Source organism: Pristiophorus japonicus, chromosome 8 (assembly GCF_044704955.1).
Source record: "Pristiophorus japonicus isolate sPriJap1 chromosome 8, sPriJap1.hap1, whole genome shotgun sequence".
Lineage (NCBI taxonomy): Eukaryota > Metazoa > Chordata > Chondrichthyes > Pristiophoridae > Pristiophorus > Pristiophorus japonicus.
In genome coordinates, this window is record NC_091984.1 from 241,694,136 (window position 1) to 241,713,826 (window position 19,691).

The 19,691-nt window shown below is 49.2% G+C and overlaps 1 protein-coding gene across 2 annotated transcripts in view; it reads left to right on the plus strand.

Annotated features, from left to right (window-relative positions):
• Window positions 1-18,712, plus strand: part of dnah10 (dynein axonemal heavy chain 10) — a 397,024-nt gene extending 378,312 nt beyond the window's left edge. For both annotated transcript variants that reach the window (XM_070888200.1, XM_070888202.1), the window contains 6 exons: window positions 5,871-6,002; window positions 7,981-8,192; window positions 11,184-11,351; window positions 12,455-12,635; window positions 16,959-17,104; window positions 18,367-18,712. In XM_070888200.1, coding sequence (XP_070744301.1) covers window positions 5,871-6,002; window positions 7,981-8,192; window positions 11,184-11,351; window positions 12,455-12,635; window positions 16,959-17,104; window positions 18,367-18,513 — 986 coding nt within the window. In that variant the 3' untranslated portion in view covers window positions 18,514-18,712. The remainder of the gene's footprint in view (window positions 1-5,870; window positions 6,003-7,980; window positions 8,193-11,183; window positions 11,352-12,454; window positions 12,636-16,958; window positions 17,105-18,366) is intronic.
• Window positions 18,713-19,691: the final 979 nt, after the last annotated feature.

The window sequence follows — 19,691 nt, forward strand, 5'->3', positions numbered from 1 at the left end:
CCTGAGTTGGGGCTCCGGTTGTTGGGCGCTGGCCTGAGTGTCTGCTGTTTGCGGTGCCTCAGGCCTGTCCGGACTGCCCACAGTGACTGGGCTCTCCTCCCTTTCGTTCCGGTGTTCGGTCACCTGTGGTGGAGTGAACTCTATATCGTGTTCTTCCACTGCTTCTTCTATGGGGCTGCTGAACTTCCTTTTTGTTTGATCCACGTGTTTGCAGCAGATTTGTCCATTGGTAAGTTTAACTACCAAAACCCTATTCCCCTCTTTGGCAACCACAGTGTCTGCGAGCCATTTGGGCCCTGCAGCGTAATTAAGGACAAAAACAGGGTCATTGACATCAATACATTGCGCCCCCGCATTCCTGTCATGGTAGTCACATTGTGACTGGCACCTGCTCTCAACAATTTCTTTCATGGTGGGGTGTATAAGGGATAACCGGGTTTTGAGCATCCTTTTCATTAGCAGCTCTGCGGGTGGAACCCCTGTGAGCGAGTGTGGTCGGGATCTATTGGCCAACAGGAGGCGTGATAAGTGGCTTTGTAGGGAATCCCCTTGGATTCTGAACATCCCGTTTGATTATCTGCACTGCTCGTTCTGCCTGGCCGTTTGAGGCCGGCTTGAACGGTGCCGTTCTGACATGGTTAATTCCATTGCCTGCCATGAAATCCTGGAATTCACTGCTTGTGAAGCACGGGCCATTGTCGCTGACCAAGACATCCGGTAGACCGTGGGCGGCGAACATTGCCCAAAAACTTTCTACCGTGGCAGAGGATGTGCTTGAATTTAAAATGGCACACTCAATCCATTTGGAGTAGGTGTCTACTACAACCAAAAACATTTTTCCCATGAAAGGACCTGCGTAGTCCACATGGATGCGTGACCATGGCTTGGCGGGCCATGGCCAGGGGCTAAGGGGGGCTTCCCTGGGTGCGTTGCCCAGCTGAGCACACGTGTTGCACCTGCGAACACAAAGTTCCAGATCTGCGTCTATCCCTGGCCACCAAACGTGTGACCTGGCAATTGCCTTCATCATGACAATGCCCGGGTGCCCATTGTGGAGTTCTCTGATGAACACCTCTCTGCCCATCTGGGGCATGACTACGCGGTTTCCCCACAGTAGGCAATCGGCCTGAATCGAGAGTTCATCCTTGCGCCTGTGAAATGGTTTAAATTCCTCAGGGCAAGGAATGGTGAATGGTGTGACAGGTAACTGAATCCCTTCCCACAGTCCCCACATTCCCACGGTTTCTCCATGGTACGGGTATCCTTGTGTCTCTCCAGGTTGGATGATCAGTTGAAGCCTGGTCCACACACACAGCACGTGTACGTTTTCTCCGCACTGTGAATGGTGCGACATTTTTTCAGGTAGGTAATCCACATTGTGCTGTAATGGCTGGTCTGCAGTTCTTTCATAGAATCATACAGCACAGGAGGCCATTCCACTCATCGCACCCTTTGAAAGAGCTATCTAATTAGTCCCACTCTCCTGCTCTTTCCCCATAGCCCTGCAATTTTTTCCTTTTCAAGTGTATATCCAGTTCTCTTGAAATTCTTTTTGTCGGTAGTCTGCATTCGATGATACAATGGGTACCACCATTCAAGACTCCACAATATGAACAGTGAAGGACTTTGATATTACGCAGTTTCACTTAGCTCATATATGACCCGTGTAAGAAACTTGTTTTAACGTGCGATGCGTCGTCCTATGGTGTCGGGTGTGTGTTGCAGCATGTGAATGCCAATGGTCAGTTACAGCCGGTAGCTTATGCCTCCAGAAGTCTGTCCCAGGCAGAAAGGGGCTACGGGATGGTAGAAAAGGAAGCGCTAGCTTGTGTCAATGCAGTAAAAAAAAATGCACCAGTAACCTGTTTGGCAGGAAATTTGAGCTGGAGACAGATCACAAACCTCTAACGTTCCTTTTGGCCAACAACAAGGCCATAAATGCGAATGCATCGGCCCGCATACAGAGGTGGTCACTCACGTTAGCCGCCTATGACTACACAATTCGGCACAGACCGGGCACTGAAAACTGCGCCGATGCACTCAGCAGGCTCCCACTAGCCACCACTGAGGGGGCAACTGAGCATGGTGCTGAGATGGTCATGGCTGTTGAAGCTTTCGAAAGCGAAGGCTCACCTGTGACAGCCCGTCAGATTAAAGTCTGGACAAATACAGACCCGCTACTGTCTTTAGTTAAGAAATGTGTCCTGAATGAGGACTGGGTAGCCACGTACGGTTCATATAACGTTAACAGTTTGTTATGCTCCATCAAAAGCCCTTTCCTGGCTGTCTCCCCAGACCCAATCGCGACCTTTGCGTAGGAGCACATGTAGCGGCTCTAACAGCGTGCTCAATTTGGGAAGAAAGTTATCAAAATAGTTCAGGAACCCCAGGAACGAATGCAGCTCCGTCGTGTTACAGGGTCTGGGTGCTCTCTGGATCGCTTCCGTTTTGGACGCAGTAGGTCTGATCCCGTCTGCTGCTACCCTCATCCCCAGGAATTCTACCTCTGGATCTAAGAAGACGCACTTCGCCTTTTTCAGTTGCAGCCCTACCCAGTCCAGTCTGTGTAGCACCTCCTCCAGGTTGTGGAGGTGTTCTTCAGTATCGCGACCCGTGATGAGGATGTCGTCTTGAAAAACCACTGTCCTTAGAATCTACTTGAGGAGGCTTTCCATATTTCGCTGAAAGATCGCGGCGGCCGAACGAATCCCGAACGGACATCTGTTATACTCAAACAACCCTTGTGTGTCGTGATGGTGGTCAGCTTCTTCGACTCACTCGCCAGCTCCTGGGTCATGTAAGCTGAGGTCAGGTCCAATTTTGAAAAAAGTTTGCCACCAGATAGCGTCGCAAAGAGATCCTCCGCTCTCAGTAGCGGGTACTGGTCTTGGAGTGACACCCGATTGATGGTGGCCTTGTAATCGCCACATATCCTGACCGACCCATCTGCCTTGAGCACCAGCACGATTGGGCTCGCCCTGTCACTGAATTCGACTGGCGAGATGATGCCTTCCATCAGCAGGCGGTCCAATTCGCATTCTATCTTTTCCCGCATCACGTACGGCACCGCTCTGGCCTTGTGGTGTTACTGGCCTGGCGTCCGGGTTAATGTGAATCACTACCTTGGCCCCCATGAAAGTGCCGATGCCGGGTTGAAATAATGAGTCAAATTTGTCCAGGATCTGTGAGCATGATACTCGCTCCACAGAGGAAATTGCATTGACATCGCCCCATTTCCAGTTCATGACAGCAAGCCAACTCCTCCCCAGTAGTGCGGGACCGTCCCCCGGGACAATCCAGAGTGGCAACCTGTTCTCCAAATCTTTCTGGGTCACGACAACCGTGGTGCTGCCTAGCACCGGAATGATCTCCTTTGTGTAAGTCCGTAGCTGTGCGTCAATCAGCAATAATTTTGGCCTCCTAGCCTTGGACGCCCACAACTTTTCAAACTGTTTGATACTCATCAGGGACTGGCTGGCCCCTGTGTCTAGCTCCATTGATACTGGGATGCAATTGAGGAGCACTTTCATCATTTATCAGTGACATCCTGGTGTATGAACTGTATATGTGCTCCACATGAACTCACTGAACTTCAGCTTCCAGCGATTTCCCCCAGTATTCATTTGGCCTCGTAGGGCTTACATCGGGCCCATCCTCCTCGTACATCAACCTGGCTGCAGGCTTCCTGCACATACGCGCCAAGTGACCGCTGACGTTGTAGTTTCTGCAGGTATATTGCTTGATACCTGCAAGCTCTGGCTGGGTGTTTGCCTCCACACCTCCAGCACGAGCTGGAGGCCCCATTGTTGGAAACAAAAGGTCCATTACCAGTCGATCGTTTTTGACTGTCTCTGTCCTTAAGCGCACCATTAACAGGTGTTGATGGCCCCATTACTGGCCGCATTGTCCATTGCGATGGCATGAATCGCCATTCAGCTAGCCATTGTCTGTTGAATTCCCCCTTTGGGTTCGACTACATGCTGGGGCATATCCGATTGCCCCTGTCTGCCTAGAGAACTGTGCGCCGCGTTAACAGTGTTGACTCCCTGGTCGTTAGCCACATTTGAGCCAAGATTTCTGTCATACATCACTCTGGTCTCTTCCTCCCCTGAGATAAATGTCTGGGCTATCAGAGTCGCCGCTTCCAAGGTCAAGTCCTTGGTCTCAATCAGTTTCCTGAAAACCCCAGCGTGCCCGATGCCCTCAATAAAGAAGTCTTGCAGCATCTCCGCCCTGCATGCATCTGGGAACTTACATAGGCTCGCCAGTCGCCGGAGATCTGCCATGAAGTCTGGAACGCTTTGCCCTTCTTGTCGCCGATGTCTTGCCATGTGCATGCTGCTCGCCGGTTTAAAGTGTTCCCTGATCAACTTACTGAGCTCTTCAAAAGTCTTGTCCGCCGGCTTCTCTGGCGCTAGAAGGTCCTTCATCAGGGAGTACGTCCTGGATCCACAAACCGTCAGGAGATGAGTTCTGCGTTTGTCGGCCGAATCCTGTCCCAACCATTACTTAGTGACAAAACTTTGCTTTAGTCTCTGAATAAAGTTGTCCCAATCATCACCAACACAGTACCTCTCTTCTGTGCTGCTAGTGGCCATGCTCGCGTGGTTTAAATCCCAGTTTCTCGTCGCCAATGATATGTCCTTACTATACAGTATAAATGCACATGAGGCCCTTACTTGAGAGAAGGTCACTCTGTGACCAGTTACCTTTATTACCAAGACCTCACGTGATGAAGGTGGGTGGAGCTTCCCCTTTTATACCTGAAAGTCCAGGTTAGGAATGTCTCCCACAGGTTCGCCCCCTTGTGGTCAATGTTCTCAAGGTGTACAACTTAGGTCAGCTTATACATGGGTTACAATGATAGTTGAATACATGACAGGCCCGGCTCAGTGTCAGAAGTGCAGCGACCAGCAGACTGAACGGGTTGTGTTTAGAACGCTGCGGAGGGGCTCTGATGGGGTAGACTGCAAGTTGCGTGTGGAAGGAACAAGCTTTCTTGGGTCCTTACAATTTCCCAACACCTTATTGAGCTACGCCAGCCTGTCAAAATAACCTCAGGCGTAAAAGGGCCAATAATGCAGTCTTCACCCGGAGTGCCTAAGGTAGCAGGGCTCTTGCGTTATTGAGTGTGTCACTCTGCAGCTATCTGCTGGGCATATGTGCATCATGGGCTGGGCTGGGCATAGGCCTCAGTGCGGCCTATAGATGCCCTAATGCAGCTGGAGACCTGAGCGAGGGTCCGTGTGAAGGGTACATTTGGGATGTATGTGTCCAGGTGACCGGCCCTCCTTCCCCCATTGCCGGGGTCTTTGCTGGGCAAATCCTGCAAGGCCACTTAGGCTGCCAGCGTCTTCGGGTAATGTCAGGACAGGCAGCCCATGACCCCCAGAGCTCCCCAGAAATATTTTACTGACCTTGCAATACCGTTTATTGAGGTGCAGGTGATGCAGCAGCTCGAGCACCGTTGCACGATCTGTTGCAACAGTTTGGCTATGTAGCATGACAGCAATTTGCAGTTTAAGCTGCTTTTACAACAGGTACATGGTATTCCTGCTGGTGTGAAGGGTAAATCCCAGCCTGGTCAGCTTGTGCCCAACGGCCTCCGTCATTATCTCTCCCAAATGCTGCGGTGCACCCAGTGAGCTGCTCTGAAACTGCTGCCTGATCGAGGAGTTGGATTTAACAGTGGCACTGCTCCCATATCAAAGCAGCTTTAGTTTCAAATACCTGAGAAAATGGAATGATTGAACAGTATTGTGAGGACAAGCAGCTGGGGAATGTACACAGGTCCTTATCCTAAACAGACACTTTCTCATTATTTAAAACATTAATTAGCAATAAATATATGGGAATATTCTCATTTTCAGAGGAAATTGAATCTCTTCCACTTGCCAACACTCCCGAGGTGTTTGGCCTTCACCCGAACACTGAGATTGGTTACTACACGCAGGCAGCCCGGAGCATGTGGGGACATCTCATCGACCTGCAGCCACAGACAGGTAACGTGCGTCAATAGTGGGAGGATCGTATCGTCGCCTGGGGTGTGTGGCTCCCTCTGTCCCCATGGGTAACCCCCCCATTCCCCATGGATAACCCTCCCTATACCAAGGGGGTAACCCCCCCGATCCCCATGGGTAACCCCCCATTCCCCATGGGTAACCCCCCCATTCCCCATGGGCAACCCCCCCCATTCCCCATGGGCAACCCCCCCCCATTCCCCATGGGTAACCCCCCCGATCCCCATGGGCAACCCCCCCATTCCCCATGGGCAACCCTCCCTATCCCCATGGGTAACCCCCCCCATTCCCCATGGGTCACCCCCCCATTCCCCATGGGTCACCCCCCATTCCCCATGGGTAACCCTCCCTATCCCCATGGGTAACCCCCCCGATCCCCATGGGTAACTTCCCCATGGGCAACCCCCCCATTCCCCATGGGTAACCCCCCCATTCCCCATGGGTAACCCTCCCTATACCCATGGGTAACCCCCCCATTCCCCATGGGTAACCCTCCCTATCCCCATGGGTAACCCCCCCGATCCCCATGGGTAACCCCCCCATTCCCCATGGGTAACCCCCCCATTCCCCATGGGTAACCCTCCCTATACCCATGGGTAACCCCCCCATTCCCCATGGGTAACCCTCCCTATCCCCATGGGTAACCCCCCCATTCCCCATGGGTAACCCCCCCATTCCCCATGGGTAACCCCCCCTATACCAAGGGGGTAACCCCCCCATTCCCCATGGGTAACCCCCCCCATTCCCCATGGGTAACCCCCCCTATACCAAGGGGGTAACCCCCCCATTCCCCATGGGTAACCCTCCCTATACCAAGGGGGTAACCCCCCCGATCCCCATGGGGTAACCCCCCCATTCCCCATGGGTAACCCTCCCTATACCCATGGGTAACCCCCCCATTCCCCATGGGTAACCCCCCCATTCCCCATGGGTAACCCCCCCTATACCAAGGGGGTAACCCCCCCATTCCCCATGGGTAACCCCCCCCATTCCCCATGGGTAACCCCCCCTATACCAAGGGGGTAACCCCCCCATTCCCCATGGGTAACCCTCCCTATACCAAGGGGGTAACCCCCCCATTCCCCATGGGTAACCCTCCCTATACCAAGGGGGTAACCCCCCCGATCCCCATGGGGTAACCCCCCCATTCCCCATGGGTAACCCTCCCTATACCCATGGGTAACCCCCCCATTCCCCATGGGTAACCCTCCCTATACCAAGGGGGTAACCCCCCCGATCCCCATGGGTAACCCCCCATTCCCCATGGGTAACCCTCCCTATACCAAGGGGGTAACCCCCCCGATCCCCATGGGTAACCCTCCTTATACCCATGGGTAACCCCCCCATTCCCCATGGGTAACCCTCCCTATACCAAGGGGGTAACCCCCCCGAACCCCATGGGGTAACCCCCGCCCCCTCTATCCCCATGGGGTAACCCCCCGAACCCCATGGGGTAATCCCCGCCCCCTCTATCCCCATGGGGTAACACCCCCCAGCCTCAATGTGTCTCGCCATTAGCAGCAGACTTTCAGCCAGTTCGGCCCTGTGCTCAGGAACTCTCACTCTAACCTTTCTATTTCTCTGCTTTGCTCTCCACCTTTACTAACTTTCTCAAAACCAAGCCTTTGATAGCTCCTCCTAAGCTCTCTCCCTGGTGACCGTCAGTTCCTCTATCTCTTTCCAGTTGTGCTGTGTTTTTAAGGTACAGTTAGTTATTGTTGTAACTTCTGGGACGGGCTGTGTGTGCACTTTAACCACACGTCTCTGTGGTGTCGCAGAATCATAGTCAATCCCCAGAAACAGGACACAGTGACTAACGGAAAAGTCAGAATTCCGTGTTTCTACATCCCCATTTCTCTCATGCCATCCCCCAATGAGGAAAGCCACTTTATGTGTAATACCACTTTATATGTAATGCCTTTCTTCCCTGTGGTGAGTTACTGAACTGTTCCTGTGCTAGGGGAGTCTGGCAGTGGGATGGGTCGTGATGAATACATTGGACACGTGGCGAAGGACATCGACAACAAACTTCCAGCTCTCTTCGATCTCGACACGATCTATAAAAACTTTGCATCGCAAATTACGCCAACTACCGTGGTCCTGCTTCAGGAACTGGAGCGCTTCAACCTGCTGGTGGATCGTATGGCCCGGTCCCTGCTGGAACTACAGAAGGTAGGTAGTATTGTGGGGGAATCGTACCATCGCCTGGGGTCTGTGGCCCCCCTATCCCCAGGGGGCAACACCCCCCTATCCCCAGGGGGTAACCCCCCTCCCTGTCCCCAGTGAGTAATCCCCCTCCCTATCCCCAGGGGGTAGGTAACTTCCCCCTATCCCCAGGGGGTAACCCCTCCCTATCCCCAGGGGGTAGGTAACTTCCTCCTATCCCCAGGGGGTAGGTAACTCTCCTCCCCCTCCCCCCCCCCTATCCCCAGAGGGTAGGTAACTCCCCCCCTTATCCCCAGTGGGTAACTCCCCCATACCCTACTCACCCTAGGTCGGCTGCTCTCAGTTCGCGGAGAGTCCAGTAACACTGATTAAAAGTTTGCAGCTTTTAGTCTGACATCTTTACCCTAACTACCAAGTTTAGAATACAAGAACATAAGAAATAGGAGCAGGAGTCGGCCATTTGACCCTTTGAACCTGCTCCGCCATTCAATAAGATCCTGGTTGATCTAGTCTCTAGTACTGCAGCACGAGAATCTTTCACTATACGCAGAGTCGCTTTTGAAAACATCCTCACGCTTTCTCTGGGCACTGGTTATAGAACCATAGACTCTTGCAGCACAGAGGCGATTCAGCCCATCGAACATGTGTAGGCTTCTTTGACTTTGACTAAGTCCCACCCTCTCCCTTTTCCAAACACACGGACAATTCTCTGTTTCAAATATTTACACACTTCCCATTTAAAAGCTGTTTCTGGATTCAGCTCCCCTGTTTCTGGTGGCCATCCCATGTCGGAACAAGGCTGAGCATAAGCCAATTCTCCTTCCTTCATTTGGTGATAAATTCCTGTCCTTTAGTTACTGACTCACTCGCCAGTTTTTATCAAAACCTCTCATTATTTTTGAACATAAATTCATAAAAACTTACAACAATATAACTTTTATTTATATTGCTCCTTTAACCGAGTAAAACGCCCCAAGTCACTTCACAGGAGTATTATATGCCAAAAAATTGACACCGAGCCACATAAGGAGAAATTAGGACAGGTGATTAAAAGCTTGGTTAAAGATGTCGGTTTTAAGGAGCTTCTTAAAGGAGGAGAGAGAGATAGAGAAGTTTAGGGAGGGAGTTCCAGAGCTTGGGGCCCAGGCAACAGAAGGCACGGCCACCGATGGTGGAGCGATTATAATCAGGGATGTAAGAGGTCAGAATTGGAGGGTTGTGGGGCTGGAGGAGATTGCAGAGATAGGGAGGGGCAAAGGCCATGGAGGAATGAGAATTTAAAAATTGAGGCGAAGCCAGACTGGAAGCCAATGTAGGTCAGTGAGCACATGGGTGATGGGTGAGTGGGACTCGGTGTGAGTTAGGACATGGGGCAGCGAGCACGGGGGTGATGGGTGAGCGGGACTTGGTGTGAGTTAGGGCACAGGGGGTGATGGGTGAGCGGGACTTGGTGTGAGACAGGGCACAGGACTGGGTGTGAGTTAGGATACGGGGCAGCGAGCACAGGGGGTGATGGGTGAGCGGGACTCGGTGTGAGTTAGGACATGGGGCAGCGAGCAAGGGGGTGATGGGTGAGCGGGACTTGGTGTGAGTTAGGGCACAGGGGGTGATGGGTGAGCGGGACTTGGTGTGAGACAGGGCACAGGGGTGAGACAGGGCACAGGACTGGGTGTGAGTTAGGATACGGGGCAGTGAGCACAGGGGGTGATGGGTGAGTGGGACTGGGTGTGAGTTAGGACACGGGGCAGTGAGCACAGGGGGTGATGGGTGAGCGGGACTGGGTGTGAGTTAGGACACGGGGCAGTGAGCACAGGGGGTGATGGGTGAGCGGGACTCGGTGTGAGTTAGGACACGGGGCAGTGAGCACAGGGGGTGATGGGTGAACGGGACTGGGTGCGAGTTAGGACACGGGGCAGTGAGCACAGGGGGTGATGGGTGAGTGGGACTCGGTGTGAGTTAGGACACGGGGCCGTGAGCACAGTGGGTGATGGGTGAGCGGGACTGGGTGTGAGTTAGGACACGGGGCAGTGAGCACAGGGGGTGATGGGTGAGCGGGACAGATCGGGCCTGTACTGGTTCTTTGATAGAGCAGCCTTGCTTTGTCCCACATGGCCACCAGAATCCCTCTTCACACAAACCCGGATATTCCGGTCAGTGATCTTATGTTTTGCATATTTAATTCCACCTTCTCTCCCAGCTACTTTAACAGAGGCTAACTGGGTCTGTGCCTACACCAAGTGAGCGAGCGGGAGCTCGGCAGGAATGTGTTGATTAGCACGATTAAATGGTTGACAGTATTTTACAGACTGCGGGAAGTAGTTGGGAGGTTAACAACCCCGAGCCTGCGGAGACTTTATAACAGTGGCTTTCAACCATGAGCAAATTATTTAGAATTCTGCTCTGTATTTTCTGTAAACTTGTATTGCATGTCCAGAGGATGCAGACTGGGAGACAATGGGTGTTAATCTTTATTTCTAGTGCTGTGTGGTGTGTGTTTATTTATTACAACAGGCAAAAATCCAGAAAACTCCTATCAAGCTACTTTTAAAAGAGAAGTGCAGTCTAATTTCTTTTGGGATATTAAGGAAATCAAGGGATATGCGGAGAAGCGGAGTTGAGGCCATTAACGTCAGAGTCGTATGGCCTACTCCTGCTCCTATTTCTTATGTAATGAATTGCCATTACCCTAAAAGTAAAATGAAACATTCGTAAACTTACGCCCATGTCTGACTGCCAAAATACTAAAATCAAATGCTTGCTGAGTGTCTGACCTTTGTGCCCAGTGACTGAATGATCAGCAGGGCTTTGCTGGCCCCTGGGTCCAGCACTGACTGCAGACCAGGACATTGCCACCCAGAAAATCAAACGGCCAACCCGTAACAGAAGAGTTTTGCTTTATTGCAATCAGTCTGACTTGGGCCTGAAGAAAGTAGAATTGTTGTACGAATAGTTGAGATGGTGAAGATTGGAGTGACGCAGTTTGTGGGGCTGTTGCAGGCACTGGCTGGTGAAGTGGGAATGAGCAGTGAGCTGGATGAGGTGACACGAGCTCTCTTCAACGGTCACATTCCCTCTATCTGGAGAAGACTGGCACCTGCCACCCTCAAATCACTTGGGAATTGGATGATCCACTTCAAGAGGAGGTTTGACCAGTACAATTCATGGGTGAGTGTCAAAATAAATCACAGGAGGAACTTTCATTACTTTGCTCAACTAATCAGACTGTTAACGGCAACAAATATATCAATGTTCACATTAGTCAGTATGCGTTTCACACCTTGGATACATCGAAATTGTGGGACTGATTTTCCCGATTTACTCCCTCGGATCTCCACCTCCTTTGCGTTGCCCCGGGATTTCTGAATCTTCCCCCAAGTGGGGCAATTGGGTCTGTACCCGGCAATAAGCCCTGTAACAAATGGGTAATAGTGGTGATCCTCCCTCCTACCTCAATTACCTGTCTGCAGCCTGATCCTGATCCAGAGGGCGCTGGGCCAGTGGTTGGGTCTGCAGCTGCCTGTGTTCCAGCCAGGCTATGATGTCGCATTAGGATTGGGATTGGGATTGGGAGGGGGGGGGGGGAAGAGGGAGAGGAAAATTGGCCCCTATGAATTGTATTTATATAGCGCCTTTAACGCAGTAAAATATCCCACGGTGCTTCACAGCAGCGATTATCAAACAACATTTGACACCAAAGGGGACATTAGGACCGGTGACCAAAAGCTGGGTCAAAGAGGTGGGTTTTAAGGACCATCTTCGCGGAGGAGAGAGAGGTGGAGAGGTTTAGGGAGGGAGTTCCGGAGCTTGGGGCCTAGTCAGCTGAAGGCACGGCCAACAATGATGGAGCGATGGAAATCGGGGGGATGCTCAAGAGGCCAGAATTGGAGGAGCGCGGATATCTCGGGGGGGGTGGGGGTTGTGGGGCTGGAGAGAATTACAGAGATAGGGAGGGAGGAGGTCATGGAGGGATTTGGACACAAGGATGAGAATTTTTAAATCGAGGCATTGCCAGACTGGGAGCCAATGTAGGTCAGCGAGCACAGGGGTGATAGGTGAGCGGGACTTGCTGCGAGTTGGGACAAGGGGCAGCCAAGTTTTGGATGAGCTCAAGTTTATGGAGGGTGGAAGATGGGAGGCTGGCCAGGGGAGCTTTGGAGTAGTGCCTCAGTATCTTTACATTTGAAAAAGTCTGTGAAATGCTTTGATGTTGTTGGAACTGGTCACTCATTATTTATCTTGCCTAACGTTTTCTAAAAAACTATTTCCAGGTCGATGAGAGTGAACCCAATGTGATGTGGCTATCTGGGTTACACATCCCAGAATCGTACCTCACAGCTCTGGTTCAGGCAACCTGTCGCAAGAATAGCTGGCCTCTCGATCGCTCCACGCTCTACACACAGGTCACCCAATACGCCACCGCAGATGATGTGATGGAGCGACCAGGACAAGGTGGGATCCAGTTTTTATTTCGGAAAGGCAGAGTGTGATGTGTAATGGAGAGTGTCTACAGAATGTTAAACACTGCTTGGTACAGACAAAAGACTTTGATAGTCAAGAACGAGCGAATCTATCTGTACAGAAGTATTTTCTAACCCAATATGTGAAAAGCCCAACATGGGAGAATTCGTAATTGGATCTAGTAATGGGGAATGACCCAGAGCTGATAAAAGTAGTAAAAGTAGGGGAACATCTAGGCAATAATTACCATAATATAAAATCTTTAAGATAATAATTGAGAAGGACATAAGTATGAAGACCAGGGTAATGGATTGGAGAAAAGTTGATTTTTAGGGGCTGAGAATAGAACATGGGAAAATAAAATGGACAACAATCCTGGCAAACAATGACATAGAACAGAAATGGAAAACATTTAAAACGGTGTCCAACAGAGTGGAGGAACATTATATTCCGCTAAAAAAAACAAGAACAAACTAAACACTAATGAGACTCCTTGGATAAATAAAGACACAAGGGACAATTGAGGGTAAGGAAAGAAGCATACACGAGTAATGGACAGCAGGGGAGAGCATGATAAGGGAGAATACAAAGAGATTAGGAGAGAAGTCAAAAAAACAAGTAGGTAGGCAAAGAGGAACTATGAGATTAAATCATCGAGGAACAGAAAACAAAATTGTAAAATATTTTATAAGCATAATAATCAAAGGAAGGTTGGTATGGGAATAGGGCCATAGACAGGATAATATCACATACCATAGGGAGATGGCAGCAATATTAAATAATTATTTTGCTTCAGTATTTACCAGGGAGATAGAACAGGTGAACATTGGATCATGAGATTAGTAATGAAATAACTGCATTTAAAATAAAGAGATATACAGTATTAAATAAACTAATCAAACTCGGAGGTAAAAAAAAACCCTGGTCCAGACGGATTACATCGGCCCATTTTTAAATAATCCAGGGAAGAGATGGCAGAGGCCCTATTACACATATTTAATAATTAATTTAAAAAAAGGTGTAGTGCCAGAGGACTAGTGGATAAGCTAACGTAATACCGATATTTAGGGGACAGAACATGGCCAGGGAATTATAGACCAGTCAGCTTCACATCGGTGGTAGGGAAATAATGGAATCCCGACTAAAGGAGAAAATAGAAGAACATCTAGAAACAAAAATATAATAATGAATAGTCAGTATGGATTTCAAAAGGGAAAGTCTGGCTTGATCAACCTCATTGAATGTTTTGAAGAGGTAACAGAGAGAGTAGATAAGGGTAATGCAGTAGATGTAATTTATCTAGATTTTCAAAAGGCCTTCGATAAGGTTCCACAAAATAGACTGATGAACCTGGTCAGAGAATGCGGAGTCAGGGGACAAGTAGCAGAATGGATAACTAACTGGCTTCAAGACAGAAAGCAGAGAGTGGGGTAAAGGGTAGCTATTCACAGTGGGTCCACTAGGATCAGAGCTGGGACCACTGTTGGTCACAATTTATATTAACCATTTAGACTTTGGAATCAAAAACACAATTTTTAAATTTGTGGATGACACCAAATTGAAGGATAGTTAATACTGAGGAGGACTGCAACACATTACAGGAGGACATTAATAAACTTGCAGAATGGGAATATAATCGGCAATTGAAATTCAACAGAGATACACGTGAGGTATTACATTTTAGTGGGGAGAATAGGGAGATCACTTATTACTGGGAGGGTGTGAGTCTGGGTGGGGTAGAGGAACAAAGGGATCTCGGATACAAATACACCAATCATTAAAGGTTGCGACACAAGTTAGCAAGGCCATAAAAAGCAAACCAAGCACTTGGGTTTATTTCTAGCATTGACCAGTAGAATTGACCAGTAGGGAAGTTATGCTAAACCTGTATCGAACCTTGGTTGGACCACACTTGGAGTACTGCATACAGTTCTGGTCACCATATTATATAAAGAATATAGAGGCACTGGAGAGGGTGCAGAGAAGATTTACGAGGATGATACCAGAAATGAGGGTGTACATATCAGGAAAGGATGAAAAGCCCAACAAGGGATGATTCACAATTGGATCTTGTAATGGGGAATGAATCAGAGTAGATGAGAAGTAAAAGTAGAAAAGAAAGAAAGAAGGAATTGGATTTCTTTCTTCTTTCTTTAAGTTAAAGTAGGGGAATATCTAGGCAATAGTGACCATATCATAATATGCTTTAAAATAATAAGGGTCACTTTTTGCTTGAAAAGAGAAGACTAAGGGATGACTTAATTGAGGTCTGTAAAATTATGAAAGGTTTTGATAGAGTAGATACACTTGTGGGGAAGAGCATAACTAGAGGCCATCAATATAAAATAATCACCAATAAATCCAATGGGGAATTCAGAAGAAACTTCTTTACCCAGAGAGTGGTGAGAATGTGGAACTCGTTCCCACAGGGAGGGGTTGAGGCGAATAGTATCGATGCATTTAAGGGGAGGCTAGATAAACATACGAGGGAGAAGGGAATAGAGGGTTATGCTGATAGATTTAGATGAGGAAAGACGGGAGGAGGCTCGAGTGGAGCATAAACGCCGGCATGGGCTGGTTGGGCTGCATGGCCTGTTTCTGTGCCATATATCCCGTGTAATCAATTTATTTATGAGAATTCGCAGACCTAGCGGCAACATCCCATTGTAGCCCATTCAATTCAGAAAGAACAAACATGCATTTATAAAGCGTTTTACCATATTCTCAGAATTTACAGCCATTTTGAATGTGACCTTGGATGCTGACTTGTTGCCCACCTGAACACAGCAGTAATACCCTGTTACTGTCAGTGGTTTGTACAGGGATTCCCCCAACACCAGGGAGACTGTGTCAGAATGACAAAGCCCGTGGAAAGTGTTATCTATAAAGACGCTCAGTCAGGAACTGGTGCAGCTCCCTCTCGAAGGCAGAAGGTTAAAAGTTTGGGGCTGATAACACTCACAAGGTGTAACATAAGACTTAGTGCCTGGCGCAGAAGTCTCGCCACTGGGGAGAAATTGGGGTTACTGCCCCCGAAAGGAAATGGAGCGCTAAATCATGTGCCCCTCTCCTTTCTGGGGGCAGTAGCGGCTTGGGGGCGGGGCTCACAGCTCAGCATTGCTACGCACTGGGCTACGTAGGAGGGAACCTTCCCTGAACTGACACTCTGCGGGGAAAGAAAGCTGGACTACCATGGAGTGGGGTGCAGCTCAAGCAGTGTGCCGGGCACAGACCCCGCATCAAAGCGGCAACAGGGCACATAAGAAAATGGTCATTTTATTTTAGGAACAGCCAGCCAACTCCCCTTTAAATGTCGCTCAGCGAGCGGCCGGCCAGCTGATACGCTGTCTCCGTCATCGCCCCCACGGCTTCAGGGCGAGATAGCAAATTTAGGGTCCGGGGGGCTGTACACGGTGATGACGTCAGCATCGCCAGCACAGCAGAATGGGGCGCCAAGGGCCACCGCTAAACGCCCGCCGAATTTAGCGGGAGTGGTTAACGGCACCGTGCCTGGTCACAGTTATTTGCTCATTACCCGAATTTCTCCCCCAGAGAGTCGGTGCCCACCACACATTTCAGAGATTCACTATTCCCAACATCCAGACTATTCCCACGCCTACACAGTTTAACCTCGTGAACCCTGGTCGTCCCCAATCTAAACTGGAATAATCTCTCAGTAGGGTCACCATTCAGCCCTTTCATTATTTTATAGACCTCTGTCAGGTCACCTCTAAGTCTACACAGCTCTAAGGTAAATAGACCAAGTTCCTTGAGCCTATCTTAAGTAGCTGTGGAATCTTTAAGCTAGGAATCATTCTCGTAGCTCTCCTCTGGACCTTTTCCAAGGCCAATGTATCACCCACCATGTGGGGGTCCAGAACTGGGCACAGTATTCCAGATGTGGTCTAAACAGTGACCTGTATAATGAGAGAATAATGTCCTTTGATTTATACTGAATGGTTCTGTTACTACAACCCAATGATGCTACATATATTGAGGTTAATGCCATTGGCCATTGTGTGGCCCATTCTCCCAGTGCATTGAAATCTCTCTGCATTATATTGTACATTGTATTAACTCTTGCACAGATTTTTGTATTATCTGTAAACCTACTGACCATACTCCCAGCACCAATTAAAACACTGAGTAGCGGCAGCCTTGGACTGATCTCTGGGGGAGATCACCTGTAACCTGTCTCCAGGCTGATCCACAACCGTTGACTATAATTTTTGGGCTAAAGTTCCATCCACACAACTCTCAGTGAAACTGTATCAGTTTCCTGGTTTGTTGATCTTTTTCTCTGCTGTTTTTCAGGCTGTTTTATTTCAGGTTTGTATCTGGAAGGAGCTGCCTGGGATATTGAGGAAAGCTGCCTGACTCGGAGCAAACCAAAGGAACTGGTGACAGAACTCCCGATCCTCAAGGTGATCCCCATCGAGGCTCATCGGCTCAAACTGCAGGTCTGTCACAGCCAGCTCAACGTGTTTTGCAAACAGCTCCAGATCAGTAAATGTACAAGGAAGCAATCGTTAGCAGCTTGTGAATCAAGGCTCAGTGACCCACAGAGTGATCTCTCAAGCACAGAGTCGCGAACATTTGCGAAGTTTGAAATTAATGGTAGCAATGGGAGAGGAGGGATGACCTCACACTTCTCCACATTGAACTCCATCTGCCACAGGTTTGCCCACTCGCTGAATCTGTCTGTGTCCCTTTCCAACTTCCTGCTTCTGTCCAGGCAACTTACTTTGCCTCCTAGTTTGGTGTCATCTGCAAACTTGGTTGTATAGCTCTCTCTCTCTCTATTTCTTCACATTCGATCAGCTTCGCTGGGCAGGCCACATAGTTCGCATGCCAGATACGAGACTCCCTAAGCAAGTGCTTTATGCGGAACTCCTTCACGGCAAACGAGCCGAAGGTGGGCAGCGGAAACATTACAAGGACCACCCTCAAAGCCTCCCTGGTAAACTGCGACATCCCCACCAACACCTGGGAGACCCTGGCCGAAGACCACCCGAGGTGGAGAAAGTGCATCTGGGAGGGCGTCGAGCTCTTTGAGTCTCAATGCAAGGAGCATGAAGAGGCCAGGCGCAGGCAGCGGAAGGAGCGTGCGGCAAACCAGCCCCACCCACCCCTTCCCTCGACCAATGTCTGTCCCACCTGTAACAGGGTCTGTGGCTCTCGTATCGAACTGTTCAGCCACCAAAGAACTCAGTTTGGGAGTGGAAGCAAGTCCTCCGATGCTGAGGGACTGCCTCTGGTGATAAATATGGTGATAAGCTGAGGTCCTAGAACAGAGCCCTGGAGACATCACTTAGCACAACACCAGTCAAAGAACAGACTTGATCCCCAGTCTGCCTCCCAGTGAATTATCGACCCATGGCACAAGTTTATCTACAAACTTGCATTTATATAGTGCCTTTAACTTAGTGTCCCATGGCACCAAGCCACATGAGATATTAGGACAGGTGCCTAACAGGTAGGTTTTTTTGGGGTGTCTTGGAAGGAGAGGTTTCGGGGGGCAGTGCCCTGGAGCTGCTGTGCCCCCCCCTCAGACACTTCTCTGGTCCCTTGACACCACTTTTGTTTAAAAAGGGTCTGTTACACCACACCTTCAGATTATCTAGTTTCCTTAAAAATGTTTCTAAAATGGAAATGCTCCTTTTTCTGTTAAATGTCGATAGTTTCTAAAAGTGACTGTAAACTCTTTGCTGTATTTTCACAGAACACGCTGCGCAGTCCCGTGTACACAACCTCGCTACGTCGGAATGCGATGGGAGTGGGTCTAGTCTTTGAAGCCGATCTCTTCACCACCAAACACAGTTCACACTGGGTGTTACAGGGTGTGTGTCTCACCCTGAACTCCGACTGAACCCCCCGCAGGGGCCTGGGGAAAACTCTGAACTTTGTTCTTCCCAGTTATGAACTTCTCTCTTGATTATTTGCTACTTTTTTAAATAAAAACAGCCTGGTTTCATTTAGTATCAGGTGAATTCCTGATTTAGAATGATAAAATTTATCATACTGTTAGAGGGATTTAGTGTTTATTGTTGTTCGGATTGTGTGTTACATTAAACTCTTGTTTGACTACACACTGCCTGTGAACACCTTCAGTGAGGCTCAGCAATTGACACACACCTACAGTAAGTATAGGCCTAGTGTTCAGCTTACAGAAATGGGTCTATATTTTTATATAAAAGGAATCCAATTTTCTTCCATAAATTAAAGCAAAACAAACAAGTGTGTTGTTTGCACCACTCGCCCTGCCACTCTCAGATTTCTGTCTGTACAAAGCTGCTCAAGGTACATTTATTCATCAGTAACCAGGCAAAGTTTTCCAGCAGCAAACAGCACGTTAGGATTAGGCTCTGTGTATTTATTAATCATTGTGAGCCCTGGTTCCAGACTCCCCAGCCAGGCTCAGGATTTGAGGTCTGCCATTTAGGACTGACATGAGGAGGAATTTCTTCAGAGTTGTGAATCTTTAGCATTCTCTTCCCCAGAGGGCTGTGCAGGCTGGGTCATTGAGTATATTCTTGCTATTGAGGGAGTGCAGCGAAGGTTCACCAGACTGATTTCCGGGATGGCGGGACTGACCTATCAAGAAAGACTGGATCAACTGGGCTTGTATTCACTGGAGTTCAGAAGAATGAGAGAGGACCTCATAGAAACGTTTAAAATTCTGACGGGTTTAGACAGGTTAGATGCAGGAAGAATGTTCCCAATGTTGGGGAAGTCCAGAACCAGGGGTCACAGTCTGAGGATAAGGGGGAAGCCATTTGGACCAAGATGAGGAGAAACTTCTTCACCCAGAGAGTGGTGAACCTATGGAATTCTCTACCACAGAAAGTTGTTGAGGCCAATTCCTAAATATATTCAAAAAGGAGTTAGATGAGGTCCTTACTACTAGGGGGATCAAGGGGTATGGCGAGAAAGCAGGAATGGGGTACTGAAGTTGAATGTTCAGCCATGAACTCATTGAATGGCGGTGCAGGCTAGAAGGGCCGAATGGCCTACTCCTGCACCTATTTTCTATGTTTCTATATTCAA